At 37.8% G+C, this 15,021-nt stretch overlaps 1 protein-coding gene across 1 annotated transcript in view; it reads left to right on the top strand.

The window, feature by feature from the left end:
* LOC122360932 (glutamate receptor ionotropic, kainate 3) overlaps positions 1–15,021 on the top strand; it is a 102,044-nt gene that overhangs the window by 72,681 nt on the left and 14,342 nt on the right. Inside the window, exons 10-12 of the mRNA XM_043261771.1 lie at positions 1,793–1,996; positions 11,054–11,277; positions 13,441–13,559. Of these exons, the coding sequence (XP_043117706.1) occupies positions 1,793–1,996; positions 11,054–11,277; positions 13,441–13,559 (547 nt within the window). The remainder of the gene's footprint in view (positions 1–1,792; positions 1,997–11,053; positions 11,278–13,440; positions 13,560–15,021) is intronic.

Raw genomic sequence — 15,021 nt, 5'->3', positions numbered from 1 at the left:
TCATATGTGCTGTTGGAGGACTTGCTAGTGACATCTGCATTGTGGGAACACTTAACATCATTCGGCCCAACGGCAAGGAGACAGACAGATCTAAATACCCTGACACACTGGAAATACGTGCCTTTATCTACATTTATGCAACAGTCAAAAAAAAACGCCACTATACCTATGAATTGCTACAGTTTCCATGTAAAATGAACACTGGAGACAGTGTTTATTCCATGAGTGATTCAGAGTGATGCCACAGTGATGCCAGATGCCAGAGTGATTCAGAAAACCTAATTCTTGCATATTATTATGTTGTGACCTCAAAACCTCATAAACATAATGCACGATTTTTGGCTGCCCTAGTCAATCGTGGCGTTTACCGACCAATCAATAAAAACATAAAACTGCTTACCTCAAGATTCTTCTTTTGTCGCTTCCACTTTTTCTCGTTTTGCTTTTGTTAACACTATTGGGTAGGTTTAGAGTTGAGTTCGGTGTGGGGGTTGTTATTTTCCATAACATAATGTGTTATGGGAAATAACAAACCCATAACCTTTTAGCTTTTAGCGATATTCCTTTATTAGCAATATTTGAATTCTGAACAGGCATGTTATATACCTGAAGCAACATAATAAAAACTCAATATGTGCCTATACCAATATTATAGATCGTAATTTTACATTACGATCTATAATATTATTATATTTTTATATACCAAAATATATAAAACCAACCCAAGCTTACATTTTTAGCTTGGGTTGGTTGCTACACTAAGAGGCCATTTCTCAAACCATATACAACTGCAATTATTTAGACGGCCAGGATTTAGAAAAGATTTCCATGGACACAGATGATGGGAATGGTTCTAGAGGTGTGTAGCAGCTGGTGATGACAGCTGGCTTGGCCGATGTGACGGCTTTTCCCGAAACTTCCTTATATTGTGGATTCCTCATGTACATGCTAAGGTTGTCTGGGTCATGGAAGATGTTCTATGTACAACATGCCAGCATGTTTTATTCGTAAACATCCCAGGGTGATATAGGCTTATCACTGTGGCTCAGCACAACAGGCCAGTGCTTCAGCTTTGAGAGCCCCTCAGGACCAATGTCTCTAGGGTTGTGGCTGTTCTTTCTCTCTCTCCTGCTCTCTGGCCAACATTCGAGCACCTCATGCCAGCTCTCCTGCATGAGCCAATCCCAGGAACATCTTGGGGTCTTTCATGTATAGCACAGCTTTCTTCATTGTGAGGGAATGCAGGAGGCAAGACAAAATAATGACCTGCAGAAACTGTCATGGACCAGTGGAGTAAAATAATGTCTAGGTGGGATGGTTAAGACATGGGAATGCATAATGCATTTTCATTGATGTTTCCTAAAGTAGCCCAACAAATAATGACATCTTATGCAGAGAAATTTGTTGAAATCGAATGCCATTTTCTGCAATCGGTAAGCTACTTTAGACTATACTTAAACATCCAAATTCTATGCAACTTTAAACTGGTTTGAGACAATCGAGTCTCTAATTTGGTGAAATTTTCACTGTACGTCAGGCCATTCAAACAAACAATCGCCTATTTCATTTAGTGCCACTAGTGACACAGAAATTGCTTGGTGCAATTTTAACATAAAGTGTAAAAACATTTTTAACGGGGGTTATGTAAAAAACTAAATTTGTTTTCCTTTGAAACTCAGCCAGATGTCAGTTGGGATTACTTCCACTCAACTAGGTGTGTGTGCAGTAAACCGAATGAGAAACCTCAGCTCATTTGAAGATGCTTCTCATTGTATATTTTGTATTTGTACAGGAGGAGCCATACGTCATGCTGAAGAAGTCTGACAAGGCACTGGTCGGCAATGACCGCTTTGAGGGCTTCTGTATTGATCTGCTAAAGGAGTTAGCCAGCATTCTGGGTTTCTCCTTCGAGATCCACCTGGTGCCTGATGGAAAGTATGGGTTTCAAGATGATAAAGGCCAGTGGAATGGGATGATAAAGGAACTCATGGAGCACGTAAGTATTCCTGTTGCACTGCATCATAGCGGTTAAATAACGAACACCACTAAAGCTGTTTCTGCTGAGTCAGATTTACCAGTAACTTCATCTCTAATTATGCCTTTCACTTTAATAAAGCCTTTCTCCTGGTTTTCTGATGTCTAAACAAAATGCCAAGATGACACAATAACGCAATTAGCTGAATGTGTTGCTCGCTCCAATACTGCTTCCTCTCACAAAACGCGTGCTGCAAAGGTGACAGAACACACCTGGATCGCATTGACACACCACGAAGACACGGCGGCAAGTGCTGCCACAGCGAATACACGTTTAAACGCCTCTACAGAGTCAGCAAAACTAGACAATGCTGAAAGCTGATTCCCCTTGATGTAGCCCCAGCCCATTCTCTCAAGTCTCAGTGCTGTCAGGCTGGGAGTGTCACGGGAAAGGGTGCTGCTGTGCTGGCTTCCCATCCCATCGCCCTTTCGCTGTCCTCACCCTCCGAGGTCACCAGAAGCTCGGGGCTGGAGAGCTGTAATAGCTTAAGTGGCATTTAGTGGAGGAAGTCATATGGTGGGAGTCAATGGCGAGGTGCTGGAAGGGTTCGGAGAGGTGACTTACTGCAGCGGCACTTAATCTTCCTTGTGCTTTGGCCAGATCCAGCCCGATTGCAGTCACCTTGAGGGGAACAAAGGGATTATGGCTGGAAGAGTCAAAAATGGAGATGGGATGTGTGTGTGCGTAAATTGCTAGAGGTGAAAAAGTATAAGAAGTCAAATCTCGTCAATTGTAATGGAAAGTAATAAGGCAGAAAATGATAGTCATCACAACTTGAAATTTGAGATGCTGCAAGGTGCAAAGTGTGCAGAGTGTAGGCTAATTTAGATTTAAACTCCAAAACTAAAATGTTTCAAAGTATAAATGTTTAAAGTTTTTGAACATCATTTATGTACACTATATCTACACATTTAAACCACAGTATTACACGATTTGGGGAAAAAAAAAAATTGTATATTTAATTTATTTTCTTTTGAAATCTACTCATAACAATATTATAATTCTTAATTCTGTATATAAATATAATTCTGTTTCATATGCTGAAATGCTCATGACATTTACTGTTCAAGTTTATAGTCAGATTTTATTTCATTATGTTTAAATTTAATTATATTAAACTGATTTCAACTGTTACACCAAATCAGCATATTAGAATGATTTCTGAAGTATTGTGACATGTTGAAGATTGGTTGAAGTTAAATAAATGTTAAAATGCATTCAAACAGAATACAGAATATTATTTAAAATTGTTTTAATATTAAAATATATTACCGTAGCCATGGTCAGCTTCTCTCAGATAAATTGAAAAATCGTATCGATCTAAATTTATACCAGTCTATTCAATTTAACACCTTACTGTGAAACTTAATTAAACTTTTTGTATGTAAAATTATTCTGTACATCTTACTGACAACCTACTGATCCAGTGTCACATGTATGAGGTAATTATTCAGTCCAAACAGGGTTGTAGACGGGCATGTGTTTTCAGGACTGTAGCCTCAAACCTTTTACTCCCTCACAGTACTAACATCTCTTCTCCCCCGCATAATTTGAGAGGAGAGCTGCCGACGCACTGACACGGTCAGACAGAGTAGCCTAATGAGTGTAGAACGGTGCAGAGACACAATATGGACATCCGGTATCTTTCATCAGAAAACGCACAGCAGAGAATTGCACTGAGGGAAAAAAAAAAAAAAAAAAACATGTTGAAACTGTGAATTCTGGCAACCCCAGCTGAGTTCAGCAGAGTCAGGCAAACTAAGCAAACACTAGGCGGTATATCTGGTAAACATGTGCTACATTATTGTTTAGTTAGTCAACTTAGTAGAAAGAAAAGGAAATGAGCATGAAGGTTGAAGAAACCACTGTTTTGTTTTTTTTTCTAAATTGCTAGGCACATTTCCCAAACAATGAAAAAAATGGTTTCTATAATCATTTCTAATAGATGAACAAAATACATATTACTGCATTTTAAGTTGTGTGGGTTGTTGTGAAGTATAATATATATGTAACGAGGAAAGTTTATTCACACATAGAATATGCAGAATACATATTTCGATAGGAGTCTAGTGGCTTAAAGGGACAGGCCATCCCTGAATAAAAATTATCATTAAGTACTCACCCTTATGTAGTTATAAATCTGTAAGACCTTCGGTCGTCTTCCAAACACAAATGAAGATATTGTGGATGAAATCTAAAAGATTTTCTTTGCAAAATAAAAGTATTCTCATAGCTTCACATTGACTGTTTCTGGACCTGGGAACATCACGGCTCTTAGATTTCATCAACAATATCTTCATTTGTTTTCCGAAGATGTACAAATGTCTTATGGGTTTGGAGCCACACGAGGGTGAGTAATTAATGACAAGATGTTCATTTTTGGAGTGAATGGCAGAAATTACAGAGCCCTAAAAAGGACACGCTGAACTACATCAGCATAGTTCTCATCCGAGACGTTCTTTCTTCCACCTTCTTGTACCTTTTCTCTAACTCGAGCATGTTTTTGGAAGCCACTGGACATGTATGCTGTGAGATTGTAGGCATAGTGAGGTCTTGACTAGTGTGTGAAAAATTCCGCTAACTAGTATCCGGATAGTGATAGCCGTGTTAACTGTGTTGTGGCGTTAACTGGATGTGATAACAATTGTAGTTCAGTTTAACTGCTAACGTAAAAGGATGTTAAATAGATTTACAACTTGAGTAAAACAAAAAAAAATATTTACAAATTTGATTTGAGGGCTTTTTTGAAACTATCACTAAGAGGAAATGAATGAAGTTTTTAACGTTAAACAAATGCAAATTGTAATTACACTGTAGTTATCATTAACTTATTTTTTTTTAATAATACAGCCATATTGGTCAGACTTTATTTTAAGGCCCAAGTTTATGTCAGTGAATCTGCAGAAGTCTAGCTTTAGTTTAGCTTTATTACTACAGAAATTATTTAATAGTCCTAATAGTAAAAGCAAAAAAGCGTAGCAAAGTTTCGCCAGTCTTCCAGAATAAACAACGAGAATGAGGACTGGCTTACTATTTAGTGAGAGTCCTTTAGGGAAAGCTTAATCGAAGAAGAGAGAAACAAGACAATGCGATACTCACATAGTTTGTGCAAGGAGAGCAGCAGCTTGCTCGCTGGATGCAGACTCAATTTACACCGTTGTTAATCTGTTATTTGATTTGATTGCAAGTGGACGGCACTAAATACAGGTGGAAACTCTTTGTTTTCTCCTTCCACAATCACAGGTGATACCAGATACACCAAATTAATCCTTGCACTGGGTCGTCATTTATACACTAAAAAGGGCTCAGCGGTCGATTATGAACATGTCAAATATAATAAACAAGCTCGCTTATAACGGTCTTCACAACCAAACCCCAGCTCTCAGCCTGTGATCTCACCGGCGTTTTTAATAATTGCTTTTTCTATAAATACATCTCTCCGAAGATTTTGACCAGTTTTAGTTTCTCGTCAAATGTTTTAAGCTACGGGCTCGATGGGATGGATTTGGGTGTGTAGTATACTTGAGCCTTATCAGATGGCCTGCACAGTATCGAAGGTGCGGTGTGTATTTTTAGGAGCACTCATTTTGCGGCTGAGTGCCCTTCTTGCTGCTGTCTATATAGATAAGCTGATCTGGAATCAGCAGACCTGAAAAGCAAACTAAGAAACAAGCTCTGGGACCTGACCTCGGCCTGCCACATGAGGCTGAGCTAGATAGAGTGTTTTCATGTGAGTAAACTCAAAGCCTTATCTCTGAAGACGGATTTATGGACTCGGTGATTTCTCAACCGATTCTCACCAAATGTTGCAGCTTGAGCCTTTCATGAAAACAATTTAAGACTCGAGCGCAGAAGGAATTTCTATTTTTTTTAATGGAATGAGAAGTTATTTCCATGAACTTAGAATTGCCTCGACGTTCGTACGTCGACGTAAGCTGCAGGAAACATGGAGTATTTTCACTAATAGACAAGAACTCGAGAGCCCTTTTCGTGAGAGCATGGGGAACTGAGAGGCTGTTATTAATGGCTCTTGTCAAAGTTATTTATCAGCTCAATTTATTTTCATCAGTATTTTTTATTAGCTCTTACAGAATTTTCATTACTTCGCTATTGTTCTTTACACGATGAGTGTGTGTTATTGCTGCCCGTGACATGCTTGCGTAGGGTCATCCATCGAGGGCTCATAGATTTAAAGAAGACAACAAGCAACAGCGGATTAGTATGAGGTTGTTTTCGGCTGATAAAGTGCCATTAAATCATAGGGTGATACATTGTAACTGTCACCCAGTATGTTCACATAAATCATGGTTTCATAACTGAATTACCAAACGCCTTTGCCCTAGTACATCTATTTAACGGCATGCGCTCGTGTAGGTTTATCAAAATAAGTCAGACGTCTTCATTCGTCTTTGTAGGTCACCAAGCTCCTTGAAACGAAGGATAATCAGATATAGAAATAAAAATAAAATCTCATCTTTGACACAGCAATATTTCAGTGATAGGCATCCCGCTGCCAAAATTCACGGGGTCTCATTCACCAATAATTGCCAGAAGTATTACAATATATATGCATATGAGAATAACTAATTTCCAACTAATCCACATATGAATTTGTTGCGAAAATAAATAAATCTGAAGTATTCTGAGCAACATTGATATACTATACTATAACTTAAATTAAAGTAAATTGTTTACATTTATTTATTTATTTATTTTATGTTGATTTAGTTAAAGGTATATTGTTGTAGTATATACACATTTCATTTTTAGATGCACACACACACACACACACACACACACACACACATATATATATATGTGTGTGTGTGTGTGTGTGTGTGTGTGTGTGTGTGTTTAGATATTATCTATAAGTTTACAGAAATGCATTTCTATATAATAATCACTACCTTGTCTCATGGCATAAATGTACCTGGGTGGACTTTTTAGCAAGACACAAAATACGTACCAATAAGAACATGTCACTTTTTTTTTCCAAAACAACTGAACACAAACAGCAAAACACTTTTTATTCCTTTTCACACAAATTTACAGAACTTATATAAATAATGCATGATTTTCTCACAGTTACTTAAAGCATAGCATGTTATGACTTCAAAACAATATTAATATGCTGGGATATTCAAAAACGAATGCTTTTGAACGTTAGCATCACGCACACCCAGCTTCATAGACAGTAGGTTTGTTCAGTAGCTCACGGAGTACAGTGATGCGCTTAAGAGACGAGGAGCTTTGGTTTGAATCCTGCATAACTACAGTTCGACAAAAAATTGTAAAAGGAAGTTGAAAGGGCACGGTTGCATCAACAAATGCATTTTTTAATATCAGTTTTGCATTTGTTAGCACTTCCGGGTAGGTTTAGGGTTGGATTTGATGTTTCCAGCATTATAGAGCAATCATTTTTAGCAAGAGTCCTGGGAAATGTTTATTCTAAACCGCTGAAAAAAAAAAAAAAAAAAAAAAAAAAAACGTGCCAGGGTTGATATATTGAAGCCGTGTTTTAGCACCACACAGTGGACATTCCTCTATGAATCTGCAATAAAAATGTGCAGCAAGGTATGTAAAAAGGATTTTGCACAAAACATATTTTTATGAGACCAGCTTAAATAATCAGCAAGTTACTGATAAATAATATGCGATATGCACAATGTAAGTTCTTTGCCACCTTTCTGTGCTGCATGAAAATTGCAGAATTGTTATGGCTGCTGCACAGACAGTGACAGATTTTTGAGAGATTATGGATCACTCATGGGAGTTAGATAGAAGATGCTTTTCCGGAGACTTATGGAATATATAATTACAAAGTAAATACAAGAGCTTTAAATGCTTATTTATTGTAAGTTATTTTATTTTATTATTTTATTAAAATTTTATTCATTACTATTTCGTCATGGAGAGTAGCTACATTGCTTAAGAAAAAAAATAGTGCATCTTAAATACTCAACTGGATATTAATTAAAGTCATAAGGGCTTTTGTGTCAAGTAGGACATGGGTTTATTTTTCTCTTTTTTTCAAAAGTGGCCACAAATCCCACTCCAAAGCTAAAGGTCACAGTGGTAAAGGCGTTAAATGATGCAATAGGCTTATTATACTTGATTTAGTTATAATTGATGATCTCATTAATCATCCAGCCATGCCAGTGTTAATGGCTGCCTTAGCACGTCATTTCTTCCTGTTATAGTAATTAATCTTTGCTCCGGTGGATAAGCCGGAAGGTTATGTACCAGCGCTGGCTCATTGTCTCGCTGTACTAACTTTGACTTGGACTATGTAGGACCTTTTAATACATTTCACAGTCCTGAGCACTTTGCCGAGCTAAATCGTTCTTGTTAGGACCCGACAAGAAAAGGCACAGTCCTTAAAGGATTATTAGAGATGATATTGACATGTCCATTGTCTGTGAGCAAATATTGACATCGCGTCTTAACTCGGGCTCTGGGTTTGGTGTAATTACCTCTTCGCGAATGCTAAATTATTTGTTGTTATAAAATAGCAGGCCCTGCTGATGCATGCATGCATACATTTTTACTTTCAATAACTTTCAAGAACCTTTTACCAAAGTAACTCTTGAGAATAACAAAAATAAAAATAATAATAATTTTATATATATATATATATATATATATATATATATATATATATATATATATATATATATATATATATATATATATATTTTTTTATTTTTTTATTTATTTGTTTTTTTTTTTTTTTAATTAAGCAAGCATTACCCAAAACACATCATGGTGAGCAGCATGCTAGTGTCTCAACAGGGATTTCCTTGCCCTACAGGTGACATCCATCGTCTTGAATTGTTACCGTGGAAGACCGAGAGGACTACATAAATAAATAAATAAAATGATAATCAAAATTTTTAATACTATGGCAGGTACCCAACTTGTACACACACACACTGGAATTTTTTTTCTCTTTTTTTCCCTTTGTTCCTTTCCCCTTTTTAGCCACACGCTGTACTATATTTTTAGGCGCTCAGATCTGTCAATCACAACCGTAGCTCTTTTCATAACCACTGTCCAAAAGAATGTGACCAAAGCCCAGGCTGCAGGAAAAGAGAGAACAATACAAAGAAAGGCAATATAATTTACCGTCCAACCACCAGGACAGGTCACAGCAATGAAATGTCACAGAAAGCCAAGAAAATGTAACAGCGGACTTGTTGTAGTGGGAAGAAAGGACATCACGTTGTGATGAAAATGCTTCAATCTATGATGGTTGGATTGCAGTATTTTGTAAGACCAGAGTCTGAACCCCTTCGCGAGTTTCATCATGTTAGGAGGAAGGACGCAGTGAAGCATGCACCAAGCAGCTGGTTTCATTAACCTCCTGTCCAACCCTAGAGAGAAGGAAGCAGGGTAAGGCGATGTAAATGGTGACCTTCTAAATATGCAGCCAGATATCAGCGAGTGAACGCCTCCCTGCTCTTGCGATTCAAAGAGAGGGAGGGAATGTAATAGCAGACAGCGAGGAAACTAGGCCACTTGTTTCAACAGTTGAGTCACCTTGGCAATACTGACTTTGAGCCTCTGGGGTGTGAATTTGCCCGTGTTATGGCGTGTGATAGGATGGTTTGTCTGCTGTCATATATTCATATATTTCTCGCAGGAGTGACCTTTTTTTATATTTCGGTAACAATCACATTGTAATGATAAACGTGTAACAATTGATCTGTTTTGTCAAATGGTTATTCAGCCTGTAATTGCGCCAACATCAGTACAAAGCCTAGATACCTCCATTAAACATGAACAATGGATTTTCAAACAATGGACTTCATCTATTTTAATAGTTATTGTGTTTTCCAGACAATCACCATGTTCATTTTGTAGTAGTTGGATAATTCGGCGATTGTGTGCCGTGCCTTTTGAAGCATGTCGACTATGTCTCTATTTGCTTTCTTAATACGCATTCTGATTCCTACTGTGTTTCATATGTTATTGAAAATTCGCATTATTGGCTACAAAAAAAACAGAAGTTTGTATTTGGTTTGTTGCGGAACAAAAGTAGTCTTCCATACATACGATTCACTGCAAAATAAATGCAAAGTTCATCGCAAAACATTATATATGACCCTGAAACACAAAACTAGTCACGTTCTTGCTCGTCTTGGTGATGCCAGTGCCCTAAATTATGTTATAATGGACTATTTCACGTAAAGAGATGAAGGATCGGATAATGGAGTTACTAATGAGGAGTCTGATAACAGTCTGTTATATGCACAGGTGCACAAACTTTTGCACTGTGCTTGCTTTTCCGAGGTACACTCTTCTTGCTATCTGAACAAACAAGGAGTCATCAAAATTTCAGAGACTACGCCCGTGATAAATAACTGAAAACTGTCTTTTTCAGGGCAGTGTTGGTCTGTTTGCGTAATGATGCAGTATAGCTTTACAGGTCTCATTAAAACCAAAAGTGAAACTCATCTCACTTTAAACCTGTTTTTTCTCAAAAATCTATTCCTAAAACAAAAATCTTTACTATCAGCCAACTTCAGATAGTTTTGGAAAGGGCTTGAAGCCAGCTTTCATATGATATCAAAACCTAAAAAAGGTAAAAATTCACCATCTGTTGGGGTTTCCTAGATCGCATCAAATTTTGTATATTTCCTACAGCAAATACATACTTTTGATCAGTCATATGGATTGCTAAGAACTTTATTTGGACAACTTTATAAGCGATTTATTCAATATTTAGATTTTTGTACTCCAACAGATTCCAGATTTTCAAATAGTTGATGTAAGTCATCTTGTTTGTAAATTACATTGTGTTTTCACGCAATGGCATGACAATATTTATAATTTTTTTTAATGTCCTTTTATGTATTATTTTCAATTTCCAGTGTAAAAATCTATTGCATTAGGCAAGTAAAATGGGTTGCCAGTGTGATTTCATGTTGATTTTCAAAGAATATCATTGACTAGACTGTCTCTGTTCAATGTTTCAGAACACTTCTTCGATCCTAATTTTTGTTTCCTGTACTCTAGAGGGCTGACCTTGCTGTGGCTCCTCTCACAATCACCTTTATGCGAGAGAAAGCTATCGACTTCTCCAAACCTTTCTTGAACACTGGCATCAGTATCCTGTACCGCAGACCCAACAGCACCAACTCTGGCTTCTTCTCTTTCCTGAACCCCATGACCCCTGATATCTGGGTCTACATCCTGTTGGCCTACCTGGGAGTCAGCTGTGTACTCTTCGTCATTGCAAGGTGAGCGACAACCAGCTGTTCCCGTGACCTGTGCACCTGGGACTATTAACCTTCACGGTACCTTCCGATATTTGCTTTGAATTCACTTGGTAAAGGCAAACAGTAATGTGTTATTAGTGGTCTTTGCTAAGGCTAAGTGGCCAAACCATATAGAATATTAAAGAGACTTGCTGGTGGTAATTTTTGTGGCTATTAAAAAAAACTCTTCACAATCACCCCGAATGCTGTAGCAACACATGCAGATTTTACTCCTCCCAAAATGCCTAAAATGTTAAAATAATAAACGCACTGTGAATGAAACTGAAAGACGCAGATGGTCAACACAATATCATATTTCTTAAAAGCAGTAAACCGTACTTATTTTTCCAGCGCTGATGTCGCACATTCTCCTATTGCAGTCTTTGATCTTGAAACAAGCTGATAAATAATAAAATGCTGCACTAATCTTACCATTAAATGTATATATAACGTTTGAAACTTGGTCATTTCAAATATATAAACATTTGAAATGACCATGTGTAAGCAGGCCCTGATTTCCAAAAAGGTTTTAACACACTGCTTGAGGGTCTTTTGAGTGGCATTGCCATTATTTGTAAGAGCGGTCTAATCAGAATTGTGTATAGCACCTTTCACAGAAGGGTCTTTCAGATTGACCTTTAATGAAGGTTACAAGATGTAGAGAATTTACACAAGTCAGACTTACATTCTGAATATTCACACACATTTAGAACTCAGCCATTTGACGTAGTTGCATCACTATTGATTTGATGAACAATCCAACATGCAGATATTTCTCTTTTTTTTCAAGCAGCGAGTGAAAACATGTACACACACACAAACCCTACAATGTGTCTTCTGCGAGTTTCCAGCTACGGTGCTTGTGCTCTGCTAACAAGTCCCTTGGCGATACCTGTGTCTCTCATCTTTTGAAGCATCTGCTTTGAGATGTTCCTTGTACTGTAGATGTTAAAGGACAGGTGTTATAAGGAAATTACAGACATCTGCAGTTGCTGGGAGTGTCCGGAGTTAATTACGTTATAGTTTAACAAGCTGTTGAAAAGAGCCAAGACGTGCACTCTCGTCACAGTTAGCGAGTACTTGCCTTGATTTCAACAAAATACACCGAAGTGGCCAATCTGTAATATTTCCCCAGGGTTATAAACGCCTTCAGCACGATAGTAATGTCTAGTCCTAAAGTGAAGTGCTTTTCTAATACAGACAGTTAAATGTCAGAAGTCACTTTGTAATAGTAACATAAGAGTGCGTATTAGGAAATCTCAAAATATTAAATTTCATAGCATGCATAAATAACTACCCTTGTGAAAAAGAAGTGTTCTTAATTGTATCGATTGTATTTTGTATTGTACTTCAAATCTAGAGTATCAAGAGTATAAAAAATGAATAAAATATAAAAATGTTATTTAAAAATGCAATTTTCAATGCAAAATTAAAATTTCTACCTTAAGGTACATTTAAAATTTTCATTCTAATAATCTTTGGTCATACGGTAAAGAAGTGCACACATTTTACTAGTACTTACTAGTTAATTAATAAAGTGTTACCAACGTTTTGAATAAGTTACATACAATTTTTTAATTACTAGGCATACATAATTATTGAATTATTCATTATTTTCATTATTAAGTTTATGTTGTATTATTAAGTGCATGTTAGTTTAAAAATAAGAAATTATGACGTGGAAAATGTACATAGATACATCTGTACTTAAACCCTACTTAATGGGGGGTGTCAAAAAACATCAGTCAATTGAATATCCTTTAAAGGTTGTTGTCTTTTTTTCTTCCCCGTAATAACTACTCTTTTTGAACATATGCCACGGTGTACTTATTTCTGAAAAAGGTGCATTTCTACATTTTCAGAAAATGTACCATTAAATGGTCTTCGAGTGCTGTATACGGTTGCTAAAGTGTTCCGAGCTATTTTTAGCACGTTGCTGTGCGGTTGCTTGGGTGCCGCTTAATAGTTGCTGGGATGTTCTGAGTAGTTCCAGCGCGAGACGTAAGAGCCCTCTACGATATTACGTGGTGGAAAAGTGAAAAACGGTTATTTGTGTAGCTCTGCTTGGTGTCGTTAGCAGTGCAAAACACTTCACCTTTAAATCCTAAGGTCACGTTTGAGAACTCTCTCTTGTTCCTCCTGCAGGTTCAGCCCGTACGAGTGGTACGATGCCCATCCGTGTAACCCAGGCTCTGATGTGGTAGAAAACAACTTCACCCTTCTCAACAGCTTCTGGTTTGGCGTGGGCTCCCTCATGCAGCAAGGTACAGTGCTTCTTCTGCAAACTCAACACACTTTCCAAAGATGGCAAACAAGCCGAGAAACCTGACAACAGCGTGATGTGACTGTCTTCCACCCTTTACCTGTCAAAACCATGTTGAGTTCAGACTTTTCTGACAGGAGGAGGAAGTAGTCATCTTGCTTGTCAGTGAGGCGGAGATGAGGGGTGTCAAACATCTGTCATACACACTGGCAGGTTAGAGGGATAACAGCAGCGTTTGTTTCCTGACACTCAGCTGCCATCAGAGACCTTCGCGATTGCGAGTTTGAGGATGGGATGAAAGTCGACAGAAGACTGTCTCTATCGTAGCGAATGCGCAGTGGGGCGTCTCTGTGCTTCATCTCATCTCCGTTTGGCCAGGTGTCCCGCCCTCTATATGTTGTTGCTTCTTTTTCGCCACAATGCAGCGTTTTGTTCATTCGTCACAGCTGGCAAGTGGCTTCAGAGTGACACAAGGAGATCATAAGGAAATTAATAGGCTCGTTTCAGATGCCAGCGACTTTGCTTTGAATGAAGAAGAGAGCAGGCCGTTACTGTCAGGGGAGGGGACAGAAAAGAACAGTTAAATCGGGAAAAAAAATCGTTTTTGTAGTGGACCAGCAAAAGCAGATGTCCGGACTCTGGACAATGCAACCGCCTGTAGTAACACTTGGACAGCATTTTTAACCACCTTCAAACCTGCTGGTTATGAGTTCTAAACAGACTTTGCTCATTTTAATCAGCCCCGTTGTTAAAGTGCCCCTATTATGGGTTATGAAAGGATCATATTTTTAGTTTTGGCCATTGCAAACAACAGGCTGACATACATGCAAGGTCAAAAAACACCTTACTTTCCTTATAATATGCATTTATGTTTGCCTTTTTTGTTCAACGACTCTCAGATGCTTCATTTAATGACTATTTTTTCTAAATTTGATTGTCAATATTATTAAAAACAGCTATTAGCCCTCCGAAAGTGGCAACTAGTGGCAGAGAATGAATTAGCATTTTCATACAGACCAAGGCTAAAAACAAGTTTTCCTTGAAACGAGTCATTTTAAACATGAATCCCAGAGTCGACTCTTCCTTTTGAGAGACAGTAATTCTGTACGCACAATTCTCGGTGCACTTTCAGATTTAAGGCTTTGCAGGATGTTCATTCACTTAATTCAGAGCTGTGATACACACTGCATGAAAGGTCATTTTCAAAAATCCATAATAGGGGTACTTTAATGCATAACGCAGTAGCAGTTCCCGGTGCATTTTGTGTTGGACACAAAGAGTAAGTGAATCATTATACCATGTGCTAAGCAAGTGATAAGCTATAAAAGCTCTCTTTTCCATGTTTATCAGAGTTTTTGTCCTAAACAGCCATGATGGCGATGTGTGATGAGCAACAGCGTATTCTTTTTTACAAACTGTTTGTAGTTCTGTAACGTAGAGTCCTCGACAGTGAAGAATTCAGA

Source organism: Puntigrus tetrazona, chromosome 16 (genome assembly GCF_018831695.1).
Source record: "Puntigrus tetrazona isolate hp1 chromosome 16, ASM1883169v1, whole genome shotgun sequence".
NCBI lineage: Eukaryota > Metazoa > Chordata > Actinopteri > Cypriniformes > Cyprinidae > Puntigrus > Puntigrus tetrazona.
This window is presented reverse-complemented; position numbering and strand designations above follow the sequence as displayed.